Below are 25,813 nucleotides of genomic sequence, written 5' to 3' on the forward strand. Positions count from 1 at the left end.
CCAAACTCTGAATTTGTTCTCCACACATCTTTCAGCTAAAACAACTTCTTCCCAGAGAATTTTCTGACTTTCTGTTTATACATTAGCACCAGTCATCTCATCTTCATTAGCAACAGCCCTAATCCTTATTTAACAGTATTTTCTGTCTCTTGGTGTCCATATTACATTCAGTTTTCCTTACTAAAATGCCTCTTGCTTTAAAGAAGTGGCCACAATGAGGCTGCAGGGCCACTCCTTCAGTCCAGCAGGTCTTCAAAGCCAGCCTCATTCAGCACATTATCGACTGAGGTCAAGGCAAAACTTCACACAAACTCCATGGGGTTTGGTCCTTCCAAACCTGTCAGTGCTGAGGCAGGAATTAGAGCCTCTGAAGATCTACTTTGTCACAGTGCCTTCCTTCCCTTCTCATGTCTGTGACCTTGGAAAGACATTCCCAAAGGCACATGGCTCCACACCCTGGCTCCACACCAGTGTTCAAGAAGGCTGGGTGGCCAAGACTATTCCAGCTGTTCATTTTCCTCCCTGCTTTAAAGACCAAGCCAGGATTATTCCTTTCCAAAACTGTAGGCTGCCTCAACATGGGCTTTTCACAGAGGAGGATTTTTTACAGGTGTATCCTTTCCTGTGGGAGGACAGACCAAGTCACCAACATGTTCTAAATCACCTTTTCTAAATCTCAGTCGAGGGGTTGTTCAAACGTCCCACACAAAGTGCCTTTCACTGTGCTCTGATGCAGAAATTATTAGATGATGTTCTTCAACCTTTACCATGCTGGAGGTTAGACTGGATGATCACACTGATCTCTTCAGATATTAAAACAGATAGATCTATGAAAGTGGAAAAGCTGATTGTGTACTTCTTAATGTTCCTCCTCAACCTGCTCCTCAAAGCCCCCAGAACTTTCTGTTCCAGTCAACTCTCCAATAACCAGGGTGGGAAGAGGAGTGCCCTGTATGGGACTGGTTAAACAATGAGCAAAAAGATTTGTTCAGAACATAGAGTGCCTTTGGAAAAGGTCATTTTCCATCAGCTCAGCAATTGACAGCACTCCTGGAGCTCATTGAAAAGTGGAAAGCCCAAATCCCATGGATGAATGAAAGAACATTTGCAGATCTACAGCTTGCTGATATCTCTTTGTTCCATAACAGCAGTGATAAGATGTAGGAAAAAAGGGAGATTTTATCAATGGAGAGACCAGACTCATTTATTAAGGAACCAGAGATACCATCTCAGCAGAGGATGCTGCAAGGGAAGCTGATGGAGCACTGATGGGAGGGAAGGAATAAAATGTACCCATCAGGCAGCAACCAGGAACAGGGTGTGTAGGAATGACCACATGCCCAGAAAAGAGCTGGGAGAGGATTCAATCCTTCACCTTTCTGAGCTCTCTCAAACTTGAGGCCTCCTCTTTCCTCACAGCTGGATGGTGCCAGTCTGTTCTTTCAGGAAAGACCCTCTGGCAAACCCTCAGAGCACCCCTCTGAGTAACACAGGATGAATTCTTGCACCCTCAAACCCACCTAAAATACTGTTACTGAATTGAGCACTAAGCTGAGAAACATCAGCCAAGCTCAGCCTTGCCCACGGCCTGCAGTCCTTCCACTCTATTTACACCTTTATGGGAATATGGGCTCACAGGCAGGTTCCTGCAGGCTCAGGAGGGGTGAAGACACAGTGTCAGCTACTGTCCATGAGCATATTCTCGCCCTCCAGCACATCTGAAGAACAGTTTACGCTGAGGAGCAATTCGGGTTGTGTTTCCCACAGGCTGGAGTCATGCACAGTGCCAGGTGCTGCAGCGTGTGACACGCAGGGATTTACACCTCAGCTCACTCTGTAGTAACTCCTGAGACATCCCACATCCTCAGCACAACACAGCACTAACCTTTTGTGTAAAATGTGTAGCTCATGCCTCAGGGATGTTATTTTTGCAATGATTTCATGATACACAACATAATCTGAAGCGATGGAAGCCTGTTGTAGAGAGCTCCCTTTGAGCCTCAAACCCTTTGGATCCTGGCTGTCAAACCCAGGAGTGCTGCAGCTCTCTTGCTCTACGGGACTTGTATCACCACAATTACAAGTTTTTAAATAATCCACTGTGAGCTCTGACTTTCGGTTAAACAAAGCCTCACCACTCACAGCTGAATTCACAAGGAAAATCACCTGTTTACTCCCAAGACTGAGACAAACAGGGTCTATCTCGAGCACACAGACAGATTTGCCTGAAGTGTTTGTGTGTGTGTGAGTGTGAGTGTGCACACAAATTAGGAGCTGTTGCTTGCATCCATAATTGGGGGTGCTTATATTTCAGCAGGCAGCAAGATCCAAGGCAGGTTTGTCATCATCTGCAGGACAGTCAGGTCCCCACCTGTCTGGTTGGAAATTGAGGAATGTCTGTACCAAGGGCACGTTTGCTCGGGCATCAATTATCCCACCTCCCTCTGAAGCACACACAACCCTAAATTGGCTCTGCCTGCTGAACAGGAATGGGCACAAAAGGGGGGGAATGGAGTGGGAGCTGAGGGGCTCAGCATGGAGCAGGTGAGGAATGTGGCACTCCAGTCCATCAGACAGCGCAGGCCGGCGGGGTTTGGCTGTCCAGGCTCCTTTACTGCAGGTGAGGGAGGGAGGAATCTCCAAACAGCAATTCCAGCAGTCAGTAAACAAGGCAGGGAGTTACAAAAGGTAACAAAGAGGATAATAGGGAAGAGTCTTAAATTCTTTCTTTTTTTTCAAGGTTTGGAAAACTTATTCAAGCCTGCAATGGGAAAGTCAATTCAAGGTGCTCAAGTGGCTCTGGCTCTTAGTAATGAGAACCTCAAGAATAAGATCCTGAAAAAAGGCAAAAAAAGGGAATAAGACATCAAAAGCCTACCTTTTAAGCAAGGCTGATTCCTGTAGGTACAATTCCCTGGTATTTATTTTCCTGAATATTTCCCACACGCACACAGTGAGTGAGGAGCAGAAATAGGCTCACATGAGGAGTCTGTTTTGACAATGTCGACCGTGTTACAGTTCCACAGACTGACTCAGGGATATTGATTTCAGTCTATTTATACATCTGCCTCAAGTGTTTGCAACAGGGTAATTTGCCACGAGACATAAACTGAAGCAAATTAGGTTTCATTTTGAAAGTCCCCTTGCTGTCTGTAGATCTAACAAGAAAACCCATGGCATATAAAAAAAGCCAAAATGATGGATTTGAGTAAACATATCTCTATTTTTAAAACTTCAGTGGGTTATTATATACACATATGGGCATCACCTGATGGTCCTTATGCCTCCAAGACTTTAGTTACAGGATAAAGCTGTGTGTCAGGTTGTTTCAGATGTTACCAGAGCTGTTAACAGATCTGTGCTCAGTAGATGGCTGGACTGAGGCTTATGGTTACAAACCTGAGGTCATTTAAATCCAAGCTTTGCAATCCAGAGGAACTGTCTGTGCTTGTACTTAAAACTACAGAGAAAAAGGTAGTGTGTGCAGTTAATTGAATTCTTCCCAATGCTTTTATTTGACCAGTCCCTGCACTGCAATATTACATGATGTACATACCTGAGGGTGTTGGTAATATTGCAAGGACATCTCTTGTTGCATTTGAGGCCATAAAACCCTTCTGGACACATCCTTTCTTGGCAGTAAATCCCTTTAAAGCCAGGGTCACAGATGCAGGCTCCATTGACGTGGTAGCACTTGGCCCCGTTCTGGCAGTCGCAGGTTTGTGAGCACTGGAAGCCGTAGGTCCCGATGGGACACTCCTCCTGGCACCTGCAGTGGCACAGGGGACAGGGCAGCCAGTCAGAGCTGCAGCCTTCTGCACAGGAATGTCTCTGTTAATGAACTAAATACAAAATCACTGCTTTTTAGTCAAGTCATACACTGTGAACTGATGGTATCGTTGGGGTGATGTGATATCCCGGGCATGGAAACGGCTGTTAACTGAAACTGCATTCATCTCTGCCCAATTAGAGCTGCAACATTTGCATCACTTAATATTACCTTTGTTTACAAAGTGCATTCTTCTCACCTGCACCTTGACAATTCCATTCACCACCCATAAGAAAGTGATGTGGAATAAATGATTAAAAAAACCCCTCGCCTGTTTGCTTTCTCTTTATCACAGGAAGACTGTGCACCTTCCTTGAAAGAACATGATCCTCCTAGTGATGCTGAGGGTTCAGAGGGAATGTGGTCTAAGCAATACTGAGCAAAGTTTCTCCAGCAATGTCCAGTTTTACTTGCCCTCTTTGCTCTCATTGCATCAGCTTTATACCAACAAGGAGAAAACAAACTCCTTTGTCTTTTGTGTGTGTTCTGAGTAACTAAAGCTTAAATTTACTTTTCTTCTCCTACTCCAGGGCTTCTTAGTAGTATAAAATCCCAATAAAAATCACTTTCACGCTCCTTAGTGAAGAATCTTCTTCAAAATTGCCGTTTTTAATATTTGATACACCCAAAAATGGAACCTGCAAACACTCTATACAGATTGTTTTAAATTGCGCCTTCCATGCACTGTTTTAAATACTTCCCTACTGGATACATTTTCATATCTGCCAAAGAGTCTGTCTCCTTGTCCTACACAACCAATTTAAGAGTTCATACTATTTCCTATTTGGAAAAGCTCAGTCAAGGTCCTAAAGAAAGCAACTGATTTTGTGCTTGACATAATTCAGTGGTTTCGAAATTCTGCAAAGAGTCAGGACTAGAGTTTACATGATCCACCGTGAAATACAGACAGGCCTTTTCAGTTCATAAAAACAGCAAAAGAAGGCAAGAAAAGCCCAATTCCCTTATCACATGGATGCCAGACATTGGAAATTGCCTATCAGCATTAATTTAAGCCTGAGCATTGATTAAAGTGTATACTGTAAACTCGGTGGATGGAGGCAATTGTTAAATGTCTTTCTGCAGGTCATTTCACAGCTGGCAGGTGAGAGTTAATATAATGATCAGTAATAAAAGATTAATGTGTGATGCAAGGCAGGCAAAACTGCAATGAACACAGGCAGTATATAAGAAGGGCATTACTTTTGCAGCTTCAGATTATCACGTTTTACTGAAAATAAATGAACACAGCGAAAGGCCCAGCCAGGGACTGAATTCCAGCAGCCACCAACACAGCTGCTGGGTACAAATCCAAGGTGAGGAGTTCACATGAGACCCAGGGAGAGAGGAGTTTGTGACAAACAGGGAAAGAGCCTGGAGAATCCCCAGCAGCAGAACCAGCAGAGAAAGGGGAGCAGCGGGGTTGGAACACTCCCAGCAAAGGAACTGCAGGAGGAGGGGACTGAGCTCCTCATTCCCCACTGCTGCACAGACCCTGCTCGTGAGGAGAGCTCTGCACTCAACGGGATGAACACTTAGTCAATAGTGCTCTGTATCACTCCATATTTATAGAAGATGAAGCATTACCTAGCAGGGAGAAAAGCATCTGGAAATGAAATATTGACGACCTAATCCATTTACATAATTAGCCTTTTTCTACTAACAATTTAACCAACTTATTTATTTGGAGATCAAGCAGCTCCCGCTAATGAATTTTATACAAAGAATACTAATAATGACTCCTCTGGAACATGAGAATAATCACAGCAGGAATTAGCTTTCTACTTAAACATCTTTCCTTTGCAACATATCAATCTAATGTGTCCATAGCACCATTAACAACCAGATACATTGTTCAATTAAATTACAAAATGAGCTGCTAAGCCCTAGTTATGTTTCTTGTTTAATTTACATTGCTTTCTGCCTATCTGGGGAGATTCGTATTATAATATCCACTGAACTTTAATATGTACTATAATTATTTGGGTTGGGATAGGATAATATGGCTGTCACCTGTAGAATTAATGGAAGCAATTTCACAAAATATTAAACAGAAGACAGCCTGCTTAACAGATGAACTTAGTACATGTACGTACATTTTTTTCCATAATTTCTTTTTTGTTAAGGAATAATGCTGTAAAGTTTGTTTGGCTCTTCTCTTTCTTTGTTTTGAAACAGTGATCATGTTTATGTAGCACAGACAAATATGAAAAGCCATCCAAAATACACCGACCAGGAGATAAGAGATCCAGCTACAAACACAACAACAGGAGAATAAATCTGCTCGTATAGTTCTAAAAAATGTGATATTTATTCTGTTAAGATTCAACCTTTAGATTTAGTGGCAAAATGGAAAACAAAGCTAAACCAGCATGTTCACTTTTCCTGTCAGGCACTGAATTGTGAGACACTCCATCCTCAGCTTCTAACTGTGCCTCTGCTATTATTCCTTTCCAGTTTGTAAAACATACATTTCCTTGACAGATCCAGTCATTTCTGTGAGCACAAAGCATCCTGCAGTTATTAACAGTGCCTGCCAATTTCCTGGAGATTTAGTGCAGTGCCACTCTTGGAAAACAGGTAGGGAACAAAAGTGTGGCAATTACACTCACACAGTCCTCTCTGACCATTTCATCTCCACAGATATTTATCTAACTCTCTGTTATTATCTTCTGCACACCACAGTGAACTGTAGCATTATACAGTACTTATTGATAATTTAAAGATGATAGTAGGCAAAGTGTATTTATATTTTTATTGCTGGTTATTCACAATATCAGTTATTATTAAGAAGATTTCTTCAGTGCCTTGTAAGACGTGAAGGAAAACACTGTTCTGTGGTGCAGCAGATTCTCCTGCTGTCCTTGCAATTGTGCTGTAACTCTCGTGAGACCCAGAGAGTAAAACAAGAGTTTAAGCTAAACTGGAGCTGACTGATCTGTCCCACTGCCCAAGTGGGGTGAACACACAGCCAAGGAAAGCAATTTAGACTCTTTAAAGACCTTGTCCCTACTCCTGCCCTCATCATATTTGCTCAGCAGAGCCCCCAGCCAGGTGAGGGCAGGGGAGTCTGTTCAGGACAAACCAGAGGGGCACAACTCCACTGGGATATAATGGGCCTGGAGTCTCCCTCCCTTTATAGAAAGGGGATTAAAGGCTGACAGATAAACCTGTTTTAACCTTCCAAGAACCTGTTTGAAAGGTGAGAATTTCTGGGCTGATGCACTTTTGCCCTGCTGCCAGCAGAGCTTTCCTACCTGCCTGTTTTAATCCTGTTCCCATTCATCCTTCCACACACCTGCATTTCTGCTCTCCCGCCTCTCCCTTCGGTGTCTTTTACTTCCCTGCTCCAGGATGGGGAAGGTGAGCCATTCCTTAGGGTTTTGCTTGGTACAGGTCCACAATGTGATCTTCCCTTGCTTCTTTTCCACCTCTCCCAACTGGTTCTGCCTTATTTTTTTCCCTCCCTGCTTCTGTTTTCCTAAGAAACATCTCTGGAGTCCAAACGTCTCCCACTTTTCTCCAGGCCCAAATCTGATGAGCCCACAGTCCCTTTGCTCAAGGACAATCCTTGTGAGCTCCTGCCAGCTCTGCCCTCAGGTGTCTCCTCTGCCCAGTCTCTCCCTGAGCCACCTTCTCCAGCCCCTCTCGGAGGACAATCAGCAATAAAACCACCTTCCCATCTCCTTCCCTCATCCCCAAGGGGGATGCAGGCTGCTGGCTGGGAGATCCCAGCAGCTCCAGCACTGTTCATTCACCTACAGCCAGGAATCCATCAGGATGTGCAACAACCAAATGAGGAGACCTGGAACCAGAGGCTCTGTCAGCCTTGCCAAGCATGGCCAGCGCTGGGAACAGCTTGGGATCGAATGTGGTCACCAGTATAAGGGTCCAGGATGGGCAGTTGCTTCCTTTAGTGAAAAAGTCTCCACAAGGAGAGAAACAGTAATTCTCTGGTAGCTCATGGCTGGAAGCACTGTCTCCAGATGGAGGATGGGGAACAAAGTCACACAGATGTCTTCTCCACTCAGTTATTTAGAAGTAATTAGTTTTTCCACCACATCCAACCCCATAAAAATCCCGAGCCTCCTCCAATTATCACTGTCCATAAAACAGACACAAGGAAGTTCCCTGTGTGATGGGAAGGAGCAGCCTCCTGATCCCCCAGGGATGGGGGTTGGATGTTTGTGTGCTACAGAGACCTGCTGGTTATACAGCAAGGCAACAAAGGAGGAACTCCAACGAGCTTTGCTGCATTAAAGTATAATTGTAGCATTGTCAGTATATTGAGATGAGCTTCCTCCAGCTCATAAAAACATGGAACACACAGGAAGAAGGGCTGTAGCACAGCACACTGGTGAGCTGTGCCCACCCAGCAAGAACTGCCCCAGGAGCTGCTTTAACTGCACTGCCCAAGCCCTGGCAGCAGGATTAGCTGGAGGGCTAAGCCAGCACGTGCTGCAATCCCTCATTGACTTTGCTGTGTAGTCATTTTGCTGAATCCATGACACCTTGGTAAAACAATATTATCATCTCCTCTGATCGATTCATGGGTGAAGGCTCTCGTTTATAAATTCGGAGGATTTATCACCTTTTGCTGGTGGCTGAGATGGATCAGTGCTACAGCAGCACAGAGGGCTGAAGGAGACATTAAACTTGCTGTGTTGCTTACTCTTGAGGATATTAATTTGTACAAAGATAGTTCATTTACATATCTTGTAAACATGTAATGCTCTCTATTAAATTTATCACTGTAAATATCTAAATTAAATTTAATCCATTAAATTTTAAAAGTTATATTAAAAACCCCCGTAAATGGAGAGCATTGCCAATAAAAAGTAATAACATTGCCACATTTATATTGCTTGAAGTGCTTCAGAAGGATGAACCTAATTGGAGCAATAGAAACATAACACCATTTTTCAGAGGGGAAGATTGTCCTAGAAGGGATATAAATATTGACAATCCCTGGTTAAAATGAAAGGCTTTTGGGGGGTAGGTTTTTACCTGTCTCCTATATAGCCAGCTGTGCAGATGCATTTTCCTGTCACGGGGTCACAGTGTCCTCCGTTGTGGCACGGACAGTCCTGGCTGCAGTTGATTCCAAAGGTTCCAGGAGGACATGGCTGTGCACACACCAGCCCCTGGTAATGTTGCAGAAAGAGCAGTATTTCAGTCAACATTCATAATGCAGTAAATTTCTATATGCAGCTGAGATTTTTATTGTCCTTCTTGCTAAACCTAGGAGTGAGTGTAGCAGCAATATTTTATGTGTATAAGATGTGCTAAAGACAGCCTGAAAACTCTGCTACCAGAGTAAATGCCTGTCTAACTCCAGGAGGGATTTTTCTCACCACTGTCCACTCCCTGATAATTCTCTTCTCTGGATCTCCCTGTAAACTGCAGCTGGGGTGGCAGGAGATTCACTGCCCCTTGTAAAGGTCCAGGAAGGTTTGGGAGAGGTTAAAAGCAACCAGAGAAGGCTACAAACCTTCTGGTATGTGCTGGCGGGGTTTTGTGAAATGGAGAGGCTGAAATGTTCTTGGACACACCCTGAGTAGAGAACATTTGGGAAGAAAGGGATTACTGGAAAGGTTGCACTGGGAGGATGAAGTTGTGTGAGTTCTGATAGTCTGTGATCATCTCCCTTGTTCAGAAAGTCCCTCCTCAGCCAACCACAAAGAAGACCAAATACACCTGCTGGAGGAGTCCTGTACTACTCCTCAGATCCCACCTCCTCCATTCCCTCTGCTCCCATCCAGCCCCCACAGTCAGCACAGAATGGCATCTGCCAGTGCTCTGTGCAAGCCACGGAGGGGGCAGGATGGGAACAAGAGGTTGGGAGAGTTGCAGAAAGCCCCCAGGGATGACACAGAAGCATCACATCAGCAGTGCAGCAGCCTTTGGCCAGAAGAAGGGATTTTGCAGTGGAACATCTGCCTAATCCCTGAACATCAGCAGGATGCCTCATCCACCATCCTCCCAGCTCCTTATCCCCAGCCCTGGAGTCATATCTCAGTCCCTGCCCTGCCTCAACTCCACATCTTGGTGGCAACCTCCTTTCCCCATTTTATGCTCCCAGCCCTCTGCCCTCCTGCCTCTTTATTCCAGTCCTCCCCAAATCCTTGTTGCAGACTCCCTTTTAGTGCTCTCCTTCATCTGGACCCAAATCCCCATCTGTGAGTTGTTTCCTCCTTTCCCTCCCTGTTTAACCACCTCTGAGAGCAGAGCACGGACAGACTATCCCTGTTGGGCACCCTGGCACTGCTCACCAAGAAAAGCAATTCCTGGGCAAGCCTTGCTCCAGCTGCTCAGCCCCAAGGCAGGGAATGCTCACTGTTGGTTGGGCTCATGTCTTTGGAGAATTTACCTGCCAAACTCAAGTGGTTTCCCCCCTGGGTATCCCATAATGTCCCCTGCCAAGTATCAAAGCCTTACGAGGATTTCCCCAGACTTTCTTAGAAGTTGCATGAATGTTTGTTTTTTTTTTTCTGGGAGCAAACATAAAGCCCAGGGCTGGGATCCAGCTGGGGAACTCCAGCCAAAACAAGGCTGGCAGTGCTGGGAGCTGAAGTTGTGGTCCTGTAATGGAAAATGTTTGGCATCTGCAGCAAGTGGTGCTGCTGCCAGTGCCACCACAGTGCCCAGTGTGAGACAGAACCAGTGTTTGTCTGGCCCTGGGATTATTTGGTTTAATCTCTCAGAAGCCTTGTTTCCCTAAGCAAACCCCGAGGGCTCTGGGTTTTGAACAAAGCACATATTAGACACAATTTACACAAAATATAACCCAGGAATATAATGGCTGCTTTCACTCCTCGGCCGGGGAAGTTTAGCTGTATCAACAACCCCAAAGTGGAGAGGCTGCTCTTCAATGTCACCATAAAACAGACACTTTCAGCCTCTCCCAAGCAGTGAGAGGTGGTTGCTTGGCTGTAAAACAGCCAGGTTGGCCTCAGTTCAAGAACTTTCAGATTACAGTGTTAAAAACTGGTGTCTCTGGACTTGAGTAATACACAACACTATATATCAGAAAACCTAAGTGTCCATTTATCTTGATAATAAATACTTTCTCCCTTCATGTCTCAAAAGGAACAGGATTTCTATCAGCAAATGATGAGAAAGCAATACTCTGGGATGCATCCCCCCGGAGCCAAGAGGATCTTCAGGCGTAGTTTTTGCATTAATACGTACTCAGGGAATTCAAAACATCCCTCTCTGGAGGATCAAATGTCAGCCCAACATTTCCTGCTGCTTATACATCTAATCAGCAAAGTTCACCCCATCAGCACCTTTTTTAAGGCCCTGATTTCATCAGCTTCTGCTTTTGACATCGTTTGCTGCATTTTGTGGGATGGAAAAGATTTTTTTCTGCTCCATTGTCTCACATATCCCCATGTTTGAAAACCGCCACAGAAAGAAAAACAGATAAAAACACAAATTAAAGCTGTTTCATAAAGGCCAGATTCAATGAGAAAGAACTGATCAGCAGAATGTGTTTTATTAACATGGCACCACAATGGTCTGGGACCCAGCAGGGTGTGTTGCCAGTGACAAATGTTCTGTCATGCCAGCAAAGATTGCAGCTCTCCTGAGCACAGGGATCTAGTCCTTCAAAAGTGCTTCCGAGAAGCACTGTAAATGCTAAATTAACTTCTCTCCCCACTTCCTGAGAGTGCTTGGAGAATTTAATACAGCAAATGAGAAAGATGTATAGAATTAAACCTGTAAATTGTTAATGAGACCCTAAAGCAGCCTCCCACTGACTCCCACAGCCACAAAGGCACACGAGTGGAAAAAGCCCGAAGTTGTGGGATGCTGGCAGCCACGTTTTGTTGACTGGCTCAACAATATATGCTGTCAGCCACCATCCTCTTGGTGAAAAACCCTTGGGACACCAAAATCTCACAGGGCATCATCCATACAACTTGTTCTTCTGGGAGATTCTGCACTGGGTGGGAGGGAAGAAATCACAAGTCATGAAAGAACCAGGCTTTGGAGGTGGTACATCCAAGGAAGAAGCTCAGAACCCCAAAACTTCCTCTTGTTCCACTCCCTGCCTTCCCCTGCATATCCCACCAAGCCCCCAAGGGAGCTGAGCTCCTGCTAATAAGCCTGCCCAAGAAAGGATAAAAGTTGCAGCTCATCCAGCAGCAATAAAGTCCAAGTGGATTTGCACTTGCATAAATCCAGGGAGAATTCTCTCCTTTCAAAATGATAGTATATTCAATACATACATGCAGTCTCAAGCCTCAAAATCAGCAAGTAAAATTTCTGGTGTCAGAGAAATCCTCGGTGTGAAGTAAAATGAACGCTGTCTAGCAATCCCATCTCGCCTGCTCGTTCACAGCCCCCTCATGTCTCACTTCCCAAACCATTCCAACCACCAAGAGTTAAAAATATAGCATGAAAAAACCCATATTTTATCCCTCTCTGTGTACTGAATTACCAGCTTTTCATTAAAACCCTGGAGAGACCCTTTATACTTAAAATCTCAACATTTACAAGCTGAGTGCTTTTACTTATAATTTCAGTTTCTTTCTGCAGAATACTTGATCTCTCTCTTCAATTTTCAGTTATGCTTGTTTCAGACATCAATTGTTAACGCCAGGGTTCCTCTGGGGACAGAGCAGCCAACAACACAGTTTTCAGAAAAGTCTCTCTGGGCTCCTAAAAATGCAAAGAAGAAACTCCAGGCTGTAAGAACTGGGCAGGAGTGGGCCAGGATACAACCAGAGCTGCTGTGCAGCCCCAGTGCCGTGGTTGTTTTTTATGGTCTCTGCTGCATCCTAAAAGACATGTAAAAATTCCTGTTCTATTCTGATATTTTTATCTGTTTACCGATGGTTTAACTTTGAAAAAGAAAACTCCTGATAAAACACAGTTCAGGAAGGGTACAGCAAACCAACTCAAATTCTGAGAAATCTTGGCATGCAGAAGAGGAGATGGAAAAAGTTGTATTTTTTCTTATGTTAATCACTTTACTGATCACTTCCTGGGGAAAGTGCCAGAATGGACTGATAGGCCCTCAAGCCTTTAGCTCCCCCACTCAAGGAAAGAACCTTTTCTTTGCCTCCACTGAAGGCCAGGTGAGGGTAAGGTGCCATATTCATACCAAAGCCAAGGTAGAGAGACTCTAACTCGCCAGTTAGAAAGAGATTTTCCATACACAGCTTCCACCAAAAATTATGGGCTTCTCCCATGCTCTCCCAAGCCATCAGCTCCTCATGGTTGGTCCTTTTGAACTCAAAGCAGCTGTGATCAAATGGAGGCAGCATTTGATGGATGTAAAAGAACTTCAGCAACTCTCTCAGCTCTGGCGTGTTCCAGCAGCTAGAAGGTCCCCAGCAGAAGCCACACACACATTTGTCTGACGATCTGCAGGGCCCTCCATGTAAAAATAAAAATTCAGAGCACTTGCACGCATTAAAATCCAGCCAGTTTGCCAAGAGACTAATTGTCAGGTACAGGAAAAATGCCAGGAAATTTAGTACAGCTAAATGGTCCGAAGGCCTGTGAGACTTGGCAAACCCCAAGAGAGTTAATTATTGCATTATTGATAATGTTGAGGACTTTAAAAATGTTTGGCCTTGCTTTCTTGACACAGAGGATTAAAGGTTAGAGATTGTCTCTCTCCAGAGCAACCCCTGGTGTAAGCAAATCTATGGCAATCAATGGGAATGATGCCTGAGGAAGGGCAGGACACTGAACTGACCTCTGTCCTGGGTTCAATCCTGCTCTGCTGACAGTCTGAGCCACTGAATTCCCCCTGATTCTCCCTTTCCCTCTCTCCTGAAGGGGAACAGGACAGTTTGTGCCTTTGACAATGTCAAGCTGAGCTTTGAGCTTTCTGTCCTGTGTGAGGGCAGTGTCCAAGGTTGCAAGAAACTGTAACTCAGAGACAAGCCCTTTGTATCTTAGTTTACTGTTGATTTTTAAACTTGATGATGGCAGATACCAGTCAGAGAACCTCAGAATCATTTAGGCTGGAAAAACCCTCTTCGGTCACTGAGTCCAACCAATGGGCAAGGACACCACTCCCAAGCACAGAGATCTAGTCCTTCAAAAGTGCTTCTGAGAAGCATTGTAAATGCTAAATTAACTGCTCTCCCTACTTCCAAGGACAAGGACATCACTAAACCATGTCTCCAAGTGTCACATCTACATGTTTTTTGAACACTTCCAGGGATGTGCCAGGTCCCAGAACTGTGGCCAGTGCACACAAAGATGGTCCCAGTTTCAAAATCGTTGGAGCCTTGTGACAAATCACAGCAGATACACACGACAGGCACTCAGGGAAGCATCAGCTGAGACAGTGAGCAATTAAATCATTAGTTAATCACATCCCAAGCCCTCCAGGAGGCTGGGTGTGAGCGGTACCCACCGTCCATCCCGCGGGACAGGAGCACTCCCCGGTGATGTGGTGACAGACGCCCCCGTTCTGGCAGGGGCAGCGCAGCTCGCACTGGGCTCCGTGGCTGCCGGGGGGACACAGCTCCTCACAGCTTGAGAGAACAACAGAAAACAAAGAGATCAGCACAGGAAACAGCAAACGAGGAAAACCCACCCCACAGTTCATCATGGGAGCCCTCGTGTGAACGATGAAACCTCTGCGAGCCTCAGCTGGCACTGCCAATTAGCCAAGATTCCTTTAATTTCTGTTTAGGTGCCGTGGATCCAGCCCTGGAAGGCTGATGTGTGTGTGTAACCTTTCTGCACGTCCCAAACTCCACCCATCTCAACAGGACAACTCATAACCGTTAAAACAGCCCAGGAAAATACGAGCTGCAAGATGAAGCCTTCAATGTGAATTATGGGATGTGGCAATAAAAGAAACTGCAAATAGAATAAAAGGAGGGGATTAAAATGCTTGAAATTTCTCCAGTCGCTACTGAATGTTAACATTTGCAGTGTATAATGGACTGGCAAGGACTCAACATCATTTAAAGGCTATTTAAGCTCATTGAGTCTCTCTCAGTACTCGTGGGGAGGCAATGCAAGGCTAATCCCTGCAAAAAGAGTGTCTCCTACATTGGTGCTTTCAGCATCAAGGTTCTGAAACTACAGAGTGTTCTTCTCCTAATTGACTGTCCTCTGATGAGGATGTTCCTACCACATATCAGGGGCTGGCCCTGCTGAGAACTGACACACTGGCGTCAAGGAGAGTACTCCTAACAGTGTGCAGAGTCTTTAGCAGTGAGTGCTTCCACAGCTGAGGTCACAAGTTTATGAGGAAATCAGGTGCTAAATAAAATATTCAAAAGGTGTATCACTTATTTATGAGGGTTAACATTGTCTTTAGTTTTTATCTTCCCCTTCCTGCAGGTCAACAAATAATAATAGACTGCAAAAGAATTAAGTCACCTGTAATAGATCTCCAACCAAATTCAGTGACTGAATTCTCTTTTCCCCTTAAATAATTCTGAAAAACATAATTACTTCTGAAACTACTGAAAGATCTCTAATGAGAACTGATGTTACACTGTGGGCAATTTTAAACAAGGAACTATTGCTTGCTGTCCTGAAATTAAAATGCAGATTTTGTGAATCCTACTGGTAAACTTTCCATGTGGTGGATGGGGATTTAGCTACATGATTCTCGTTGAAGTTAATAGGAGTCACACAGCTAAATCCCTGCTCACTATGCTTAAAATCTACCCCCTAGATAGTAAGCTGATATAGTTAACAGCAATGCTTTCTCAGTTAGACTGAAAGTCAAATAAATTGGGGATGGTTAAGTCTCATTTGATACTGCACTGGACTGCTAATGAGGAGAGAGTCCAATTGCTTATAAAAACTCAGCTGTAATTTGGATTGTATTCACATTCTGAAATTAAGAACAGGTAGAGTTGTTGCAAAAGCTGGAAAATATAAAGGATTGTAAAGCTCATTTTAGTGCTGTATTGTATTTCATTATGATAGAATCATATAATCCTGGAATGGTTTGGGTTGGAAGGGACCTTAAAGGTCATGTGGTTTTACGGCCTGCCATGGGCAGGGACACCTTCCACTAGCCCAGGTTGCTCCAAGCCCTGTCCAACCTGGCCTTGGACACTTCCAGGGATGGGCCAACCAAAACTTCTCTGGGGAACTGTGACAGGGACTCCCCACCCTCACAGGGAAGAATTGCTTCCCAATATCTCACCTTAAACCTGCCCTCTGGCACTTTAAAACCTTTGTTATATCACTACAGACCCCATCCAGCTCTCCTGGAGCCCCTTTAGGTGCTGCAGACAGCTCTAACCAGCAGCAAAAAAGAGAGATTTCCTTTATTTAGTCTCCATCCTGCCACCTGATTTCTCCAAAGGCAAGTGCCAACCACGCCGTGCCCACTTTGCCAAGTGCTCTCGGCACCGAAGGCGCCCGATGCAGGCGCGGAACCGCCCCCGCGGTGGCACTCACAAGACTCCAGTGTATCCGGGCGCGCAGTGGCACTCTCCGGTCTGGTGGTCGCAGGTGGCCCCGTGGTGGCACTGGCACTGGAGCTGGCAGGCCTTGCCGTAGGTGCCGGGCTCGCAGAGCTCCTCGCAGCGCCAGCCACGGAACCCGTCGGCGCAGACACAGGCGCCCGTGATGGGGTTGCAGAGCGCGTCGTTCTGGCACTGGCAGCGGTTGCTGCAGTGGGGCCCCCAGTGCTCGCTGTCACAGCCTGCAAACACACACTGCAAACTTCACCCTCCTGGCGGGCATAGAGCAGCCCGAGCGTCCCCTCCCAGCCCTCCCAGTTGGGTGCCAGAACTTTCTGAAGCACCCCCAGACTTCCCAAACCTCCCAGCGCCAGGTTTAGTGCGCGAGGAGACGCCACCACGGCTGTGACGCCTCAATTTGAGGACTTCTTTAACACCCTTATTGGATGAGGACCGAAATCTTTTAATATCCTGTTTCTTAGTGCTCTTAGGTAGCTGGAAGGAGTGAATTTATAGTGGAATTAGAGGCAGAGGATCACACCCTGCCTGCAGCGTGGTTAGTGGCAGGTGGCACTGCCAAGCAAATCCTGTCCATTTAATAATGTCATCAAACACAGTTTCTTTGTACTTTCCCATAAGATAATAAATAACACATTCTAAAGAAGGTTTTTTCCTTGGTATTTTCTTGTTTGGTGGGGTTTTTTTGGTGTTTTATTGTTGTTGCTTTGGTGGGGGTTTTTGCTGTTGTTTTGTGTGCAGGATGTTTGTTTGTTTGTTTTTAATTTATTTAATTTTTTTGTATTTTCTGGACTAAATAGATGGGAGGGAAGAAAATAACACCGGAGACAGGATGACCTGAGGCTGCTCAAGCTTAGGGATGAAGGTGTGGAATGTGCACGCCAGGTAATTCCTGTGCGAGTAACAGGAACGCAGAAGGACCCCAAACCTTCTGGCCACTGACAGGGAGAGGAGGTTCCCTACAGAAGGCATTAGGGTACAGTGAGAACCCTTCATGTGACAGTCCTGCCCGATCCCTTCTCCTCTTTTTTGGAGGATGAGAGAGGGAAATCAGCATTACAGGAGCAGTTTGTCCCGATTTGTTACAGAAACAGCAACTGGCACCTGCACAACACCTGTGTGAGCTGTGCACTGAGCAGAGCTCAAAGCAAACACCTGAGCTCCAGGTTTCCTCAGCAAACCATCAGCAGGAAAACAAGGATCCCATCCCTTTCCAGCTCTGGAGAGCTGGTTTCAATCACACCAACAACCCTGGTGCTCGTGTAAAACCCACTGCCAGGCAGGAGAGGGGAGAGTAATCCCAGCAACAGAGCTGGCTCCACAACCACTTTTGTTTGCAAACATGGAAACTAATCCCCAGGTGCCACGCGCTGATTCCCAGGCCTGGCTCTGTTTCCAGGATTAGTGAGGTAAATGTAAAGCTCACTTAAGCCTGATGCTTTTGTCCTGGAAAGCTCACAGCCCTCTCCTTCTATGGTACACGGCTCTAAACCCACGCTGGAAAACATCATCTATCAGTTCATTTTGGCAGTATTTTTATCCTTCATTTTGAGAAGAGGGATCCTTCTTGGTCAGACACTCTGAGGATACCCAGCAGAGGAATAAGAGAGACATTATTCTACCCACACTGCTGACTACCAGTTTCCAAACTTGTGTTTCTTGAGCAGGTGTTAAAGGCCAAAATAAACCCACAGAAGGCAATTCCAGGGTCTCCAAAAGGATCTGCAGGGTCCTAGAGGATGCAGGTACAGAGAGCTGGTTTCATGTCCTGCAGAAAGCAAATTCCTGTGCCCAGTCCTGCCCGTGCCTCACATCACACAGTTTATTGCTTTGCCTCACTTCTCCCCCAGCTGCAAACAGGGATGATAGTTCCTCTCTAACACCACTGGGAGCCCAGCAAACAAAATCTTATTCTTTATAAGACTTAAATTATTACTGAGAATCTGTGGAAAGAGATGATCTATCTTTATTTCACACAGACACTTGCTAAGATTCTGTGAGCCTTCTGGGGCAGTGAGCAAAGCTGCTGGAGCTGCTGGAGCTTCCCAGCAATTTCCATTCCAGAAACACTGATTTGTTTTCTGCAGAACTTGAACATCAAGGGATGCAGTTCTGCACCTCCACAAGGGTACAAATCCGAACTGCGCAAGCACAGCTGAGGGCCCTTAGCATTGGGAAGTGGAATTCAGGGATCAAACTTCACCCCGCCTGCTTTGGGAACTTGATTCCTCCTGTACCACACCTCACATCAGAGCCCCAACTGCAGACTGTGCCTTGTTCTGGGCTGGTACAATTCCAGCTGCAATTAATTTCCTTAATATGAATAAATAACACTCATTAGAAGAGGTGATTCTATCCTTGCTCTTCCCTGTCTCAGGTGGGTGCTCCAACCATCAGATTTGTCTGCTGGGTTTTTGTTTTTCACTTTGAAGGAAAGTGAAGGAGAAAGAAAACCTTTATAGGAAGGGAAAACCATTTTCCATCATCAGTTCAAGCATCTTGTTTCACCTGTCCAGTGCCTCCCCCTGCCACAGTTCCTTTTCTGTAAGTCCATCTAATTTGAACACTTATTTACTACTGATATTTGGTCACACACTTGCTTTCTCCATGTACCGAAGTTCACTCCACAATCCAGCCAAAGGGAAGAGCAAAGTGTTGAAGGAAAGAGCAGAAATTCCTCTCATTGGTTGGAAAATCATTAAAAAAAAAATCTGGAAAGGAAACCTGCAGTGACCAGAAAAGCAGCTGCCAATTTTTTCCAAAGGCTTCTCAGTAAAGGCATCAGTGAGTGCAGGTTGCAAAGCAGTGAGCCCAAATGGTTTAAGTACCTCTGAAATAAAGCAGCTTGGCATACCAGATAGCTGCTAAGAATGTGAATTTCATGGGGATTTATTAAGGAGAGAACATAAAAATAAGGATTAAAGTACATCTGAAAGCTCACGGAAGACAGAAAAAATAGAATTACTGGAAGGTGAGGCTTGTACAGTGTCATTGCCAGTGCCTGACACAGCCTTTGCTTCTTTTCTGTTCCTAAAACTACTTGCAGGGATTGACTACAGTTCTTTAGATGGTTTGAAACCAGTCACAGTGTGTGTGTAAAACTAAGGTGAATGCAGTGGATGTGTATAACCAAGGAGAACATCCTGCTGTCTCACTGGTGATGGGATCACACACTCAATGACAGGTTGGACTCCGCTAGATTTAAGTCTTTGCCTCAGATGGGAAATATCTCCTGCTTTCAGCCACCAGCTCAAGCCCTGTATTTGTCACATTGAGCAGGGCCATTTCATGCACTATCAATTCATCCAGTGCTGATTAACTGCAAAAGGAATCGAGTGGAAATCATTGGAAATGTGTTAGTGTAAAACTTGTGATAATGAAATATCCCCCTCACCTGATTTTACACTGCCTTAACCTCATGTGAAAATAAGATCTGTGTTGCTCAGAGTTTATCAATCCCTACCGGTTTTCTTCCCCTCTTTCCTTTAGGTCCCATATTGCAGTGACAGACTGAAGTTGGAAGTAAATTCTTTACCTGTGTCATTTCACTGGAACATGATGTGATATTTATATGATAACTCAGAGATCTGCACTGTGATAACTTCTGTGCCTTTACATAGGTAGCAGATACAGAGATGATAAGCTAAATCCAAGTCCTTATTCATACAATTAACTCCACTGGGCTCAACAGGCTCACTCGAGTGTGAGACTGCTGGAGTGCGTAATCAGCTACAGGATTGGGGTCCAGCAGCTCCTACTAGAAAATTAAAACCAGAAGAAACCAAAGACTTCAGCAATCAAGATGTATTTTTTCTATATCCACCAGTGTGGCAAATCCTGGCTGGTTGTGACAGTGACTCCAGTTTCTGAGATAAAGGGCAAAGCAGGCTCAGAGCCACAGGATCCCGCTGCACTTCGGGATCGTCAGCACCTTCTCCCGTGGGCTTGGAGAGACCATCTTAAAACACAAGCCCAGCCTAGCACAGCCTAATCCTGCTCTTGTTGTGTGTTACCATAATAGAGATAAATAATAACAGCAACAACATGTGAACAGAGAGCTGATTAAAGCTTACACGAGCGCTCCACTCTAAATGCATATGCCATTAAAACGTCAAAATGATACAGAGACTTTAACTAGACCATCAATAAGGAAAGCAACCTGAGAGAGGGGATGTCAGGGAGGTACAGATGCTCCCCTTAGCTGTGTGTGGGGATGTCAGTCCTGTGAGGGATGAGCCTGAAATAGCCACTGTTCTCTTGGGAGATGCTACATTAAAGGGAGCTGCCATATTTCAGGTCACGTGCCCACATTCCCTGGCAAACGTGCAAACTTAGTCACTTCTTCACCTTCAAAAATAGGACTGGAGAATAATTGCCATCGATAAAAATGAATATAACTCTGTAAAGGATGATGCTGGGTGCCTAAGCATAATTACACTTGTCTGCATAGGGTATGGCAGGGGAGGGATTCATCCTCCTGTGGAGAGTCTGCTTAGTGCAGCACCAAGAGTTCTCCAGCTCATGCAGCACCAAGGGGTTTCCTCCTCTGACCATCCCTACTCCCAGGCCAAAGCCACAGTTCCTTCTTCAAGTGAGGGATAATTACTGCAGGCTCTGCATGAAGAATCATGGAATCATAGAACGATTCAGGTTGGAAAAGATCTCCAAGTCACCAAGTCCAACCTCTGACCCAATAGCCCCGTGCCCACCAAACCACATCCTGAAGTGCCACATCTGCTTGTTTTGTGAACTCTCCAGGGATCGTGACCCCACCACTTCCCTGGGAGCCTGTTCCAGTGCTTAACCCCTCTTTCAGTGAAGACATTTTTTCTGCTATTTCATCCTGTTACCAGTTCTGTCCTGGGAAATAAAATACAAAACCAGGACACACTGGAAGTACTGCTTCCCTCCCAAAGGGCTGTTTATCCCTCTAGCAGGGATTAGGGAATTGCTGTGTCCTGGGTCCACAGAGCCACCCAGTACTTAGTGCAACAGCACAAGTCAGGCACAATGCAGCAAACACACAAGTGGCAGACAAATAAAAGGAGTCCCAAGGAAGGGATGACATTTATTGAGTGATTTATCCTGACCAGAGAGAGTCAAAAGTGCTATTCCAGAGCTTTTCCATCATGGCACAGGCACACTGTTAATATGAAAACAGCATCTTTGCTCACAGCAACACCTGAACCTGCGGTCTCAGGGTCTGTGTTTATTTTGTTCTCATCAGCATAAGCCTCCCTGTGTCTCTTTTGCAGCCAGTGACCATTCCTGGATCTGCAGAGTCAGTGGGATATCCACAAACATTCCTGCAGAAGGCACAGCTAAAAAATACCTGGTGGTTGATTTCCTTGGTCTAAAGGCTCAGGACTACATTGAGCTGATGGGGAGTTTCAATTAATCCACACTTTAGAGCAACTTTCTGCAGATTTGCTAAAGCACAGAACGCAGCTCACAGTCAATAGTCGATATTTTGGAATATTTCCAAATTCAGTTTGTAATGTTTAAATGAGATGCCAGCCCTTAAAAATGCAAACAGGAAATAAAATTAACTTATTAAATCTAGGAGGACATGGCTTAAGAAAGATTATTTTAGAATTTACTTTGAAATTAGGACTGGATTCTCCTCTTAATGTAACTGTATTGTTGTAGAATGATTCTATGAATACAAATTAAGGTGAAATGTAGCCTGAATTCTGGGTGGGTTTTTTTGGTCTAATTCAGTTTTGGAATTGGGCAAAGAAACAGCAAAAGCTAAAACATATGCCTGGATGTAATGAATAAAAAGGTAAAAATAATCAATTCTTTTTACTCCCTGCACTTTATCCAATAGGAAAATTACAGCCCCTGTATTGTCACTGCACAAACATCACTCACTTTGGCACAGTTCAACACCACTGGAAACAGAAGCCAAGCAATAGGTTTGAAACAAGGTCCATGAAGAGGGAATTCCCTTCCAACGACACTTCCCAGCACTTTGTGTTTGGCTCTGAGCAGTCCTGAGTCCCTCACACACCAACACCCTTCCAAAGGCATGAGCCAGGTTATTGGAAAATCACTCACTGAGCTGCTCGATTCTAAATCAGAAAAACATTTTTATCTTATTAGACTGTTTACCTTGGAATTTTAACACATTTATGGACGATGATTGACCTCAAAATAACCCAGATTTTCAGAAGTGCCCTTCAAAAATATTCTTACAAACACTGAGAGACCAACGCTCTAATTCCATGATTTCCCCAACCAGCTGGGACCCCTTGCACGGACAGAGCACTGTCCCACACCCAGGGCTGTGCTCCTGTGTCCCCAGGGAAAATCCACCTGTACTTGATCAAACTAATAAAAGCTGCCATTTGCAGACACTCAGTGCGACCTCTGGACAACTCATTACATGCATTCCTCAAAGACTTCATCTGCATTAAAAGCAATTTGCAATTCAAGGCTTCAGGGCCTTAGCAGGACTCCTCTTATAATTTTTCCTTGGAGCACCACGGGCCACTGGCTGTTTAATCTCCGTGTAGGAAGTGCCCCACAGGGAGGGTGAGAACCTTCTCCTCCCAGCCCACCACCCACACACCAGAGGTTTGCTCTGGTCAATGCTGATGAACCCCCTTGAAGGGATTTTTCATATTCTCCATTTGCTTTTTAAGGAAAACCAACCCAGAGTGGGAGCATCACACGTAAATAAGACTTACAAAGCTGGTGCCACCAAAATAAGATGTCAGACAAAAGGCTGGAAGTACAGCAGTAATTCAGTACTTGAGCCTATGAATTATGATATTTGCTTTTATTATGTGAGCACAGGGTGCTGTTCACACACCCTGGCATTTGCTGACTCCTGAGCTTGCAGCTTTGCATCCTGAAGGTTCCCAAACCTGGATCCTGTGGAATGGAGTCTGCATGAGCCTTTTATCTCCAACGCCAGACTCTCAGTCACAGCACACACACACAATTGCAATGAGGAAAGTGCCACTCTCAATGTTTACAACTCCAAGACTGCCCAGAGCACCTATTTTGCATATGTAAATAGGCCTTTGTATACCCATCCACGGGGCAAAAACCTGGAGTTAATCTGAGACTGGCAGGGCTTGAAGTCAGTCTCGTTTTCTGAGTTTACAGACCAGTCTTCATCAGATAGAAAGGGAAAGATGGGAAGGGAACATCAGCTGATTTTTCCCCAAATTGACAGATTATTACTCACAGGAGGAAATTAATCTCATTTTGTGTCTGCCTTTTTTTTTTTCTTTCTTAAGGACAGGAGAACAGATTTTCATCTTCCAAGAAAGATCGTCCTGATCTCCCTGAAGCTCACGGTCTGAATCAGATACGAAACATGTGGCTGATTTGGGCCGTGATTTAATCTCAGCTGATGATCTCATTAGTCATTGAGTCTCCAACATGTGGTACCTAATTCAATCACAGCACTTCAGAGACCCTGCAGTTTATTTAGAATCCTCTGAGGAAACATTTTCTTTCCAACCTAATCCTTGTTTAAAGAACATTCCTACAGTATTCCGTAGAATGCTTACAACAGTTACCTAGCTGTAGGTTGGTATTTTGGATAAATGAAACAAAATCACTCCAAGTCAAAGAAAAGTTGAGTATCTGGATGTCAGCCTCATCAAATCCCATAATGAACTCAATATATTTTGGAAGCAGCAAAGAGGGAGAAACAACTTCCACTCCTGACAGATATCAAAGTGTGGCGTTTTCAGAATCTTCATCATGAGCTATTTTGACAGAGACTTCAAAAGAAGTGAAAATTAGAACATTAAAAAAAAACTGAGAATATTTCTTATTTCTTTTTGTAGAAATTACTGCTCTGTTTAATGAGCCTTTAACTCTACTGACACTCCAGATCTTACAAGGAGTTTAAAATCATGAAACGCTTCATAAGGGAGCGACAACATTCTATACAATGCTGGCAGCTTGTCTTCTCATTATAATTTTTGTAGAGAAAGATGCTGCATTCTTTAAAATGCCTTTTTTTTTTAGTGTCATATTAATGGGAGGCAAAGTCTGTTCTTTAATTAGAATTTTACTGTGGTGAATTAAAAAATACATGGGCAGAGTATCAAGAGTCTAATAAAACTAAATGAAGATACTATCTTTCCCCTGTATGAAACCCAGCAGTCTTTGCTCTGGCAAAACTTCCATCAATTCGTCATTATTATTGTCTAGGACAGGATTGTAATAATAAGATCTGCAAGTAACTTACTTCCAAATTCTGTCTTCCAACTGGGTAAAACATTCTCAACATCTATAATGGACTTTAGCTGTTTTCATTGACTATATAATGAAATTTCCTTGTAATGCCTCTGCACAGAAGTAAAATCAGTTCTGCAAAAAGGGGTAGAAACACATTGGATATGGCTAAAGCACTGCAGGACAGGTACAGGGGGGAGATGCATCCTCCGAGAAACAAGTGTTGGAGAGGCCACTGGAGGGGCCCAGGAGTGGTGGCAGCAGCTGCTGGGAGAGGTCTCTGTCACTGCAGGTTTGCAGCTCTTGATGCAACATCTGTGAGAAAACCCACGTGCAACATCCATGTACAGCTACCTGCTACTCTGAACAGTCTTTAGCTGAGAGCCCAGCAAGGCAGCTGTGGGAGCAGAAGCAATCCCTCTTCCCCCTCCTAGTTCAGAAATTCCAGCTGATTTTGATGCAGTTTGGAGCAGATCCACGGGGCCAGCCTGGGAGCTGCAGCAGCTTGGATGCCCTTCAGTCACACCCTGCAACTGGGCAGGAGAACTTTGTCCATCACCTAGGGAATCCACCCAGCTGAAAGAACCTGCCCTGACCACTGCAGTCACCTCTGCACCCCCTGTGACTGCACAGGATCGAGCAGGATCCAACCCAAAGCTCTGGGGAGTTGTGCTCAGCTCCTTGTTTTTCACAGCGCATAAACCAGGCACCGAAGGTCACCCTGCTGAGGTTTTGCCAGATATGCAATCTCCCTTTATTTGCAGTTAAAGCAGTGCTTAAAGGAGAAAAGCTTCTTGTCACTAAAACAGCAAGAGTTGGAGCACGTTCCTTCTCCTGGTTCCCACGCAGGGATTTGTGTCCCTTCACCTGCGGGTCTGCAGGTCAGGGACAAAGTGACACCAGCAAAAAGACTGGCCCTTCAGTGGGTGAAGTCCAGACATGCATATGGAATAAATGCTATATCCAGCTTCAAATTGTACCATAAAGATTCACCTTCAAGGGGACTTACAAGCACATCCTTCATGCATAACTTGACTCGCAGCCCTGACTCATCAGTCATTTTTAAGGTGGTCAATAAGCAATTTATTTTATTGCATTGATATTGAAACCTGAAGTAAACACTGTGAATACTGGTATTTGCTTTTATTTCCAACAGTATAGCTGGAGAGCAAAAAGAATCACTTCTTCTCTTTGCTACAGTCCTGTCCTAATGTCTAATCATTGAGTCCTGGAATGTTCTGGGTTGGAAGGGACCTTAAAGATCATCTCATCCCACCCCTGCCATGGGCAGGGACACCTTCCAAGCCCCATCCAACCTGGCCTTGAGCACTTCCAGGGATGGAGCAGCCACAGCTTCTCTGGG

At 44.8% G+C, this 25,813-nt stretch overlaps 1 protein-coding gene across 3 annotated transcripts in view; it reads right to left on the bottom strand.

The window, feature by feature from the left end:
* The window catches only part of MEGF11 (multiple EGF like domains 11), a 269,339-nt gene that overhangs the window by 78,489 nt on the left and 165,037 nt on the right, over positions 1–25,813 (bottom strand). For 2 of the 3 annotated variants that reach the window (XM_027688734.1, XM_027688733.1), the window contains exons 12-15: positions 16,226–16,472; positions 14,208–14,328; positions 8,834–8,970; positions 3,557–3,769 (exon numbers count right to left, since the gene is read on the bottom strand). In XM_027688734.1, the coding sequence (XP_027544535.1) occupies positions 3,557–3,769; positions 8,834–8,970; positions 14,208–14,328; positions 16,226–16,472 (718 nt within the window). The remainder of the gene's footprint in view (positions 1–3,556; positions 3,770–8,833; positions 8,971–14,207; positions 14,329–16,225; positions 16,473–25,813) is intronic. The other variant, XM_027688735.1, reaches the window with a different exon arrangement.

The sequence above is a fragment of the Neopelma chrysocephalum genome, unplaced genomic scaffold (assembly GCF_003984885.1).
Source record: "Neopelma chrysocephalum unplaced genomic scaffold, ASM398488v2 Primary Assembly neopelma1_75, whole genome shotgun sequence".
Lineage (NCBI taxonomy): Eukaryota > Metazoa > Chordata > Aves > Passeriformes > Pipridae > Neopelma > Neopelma chrysocephalum.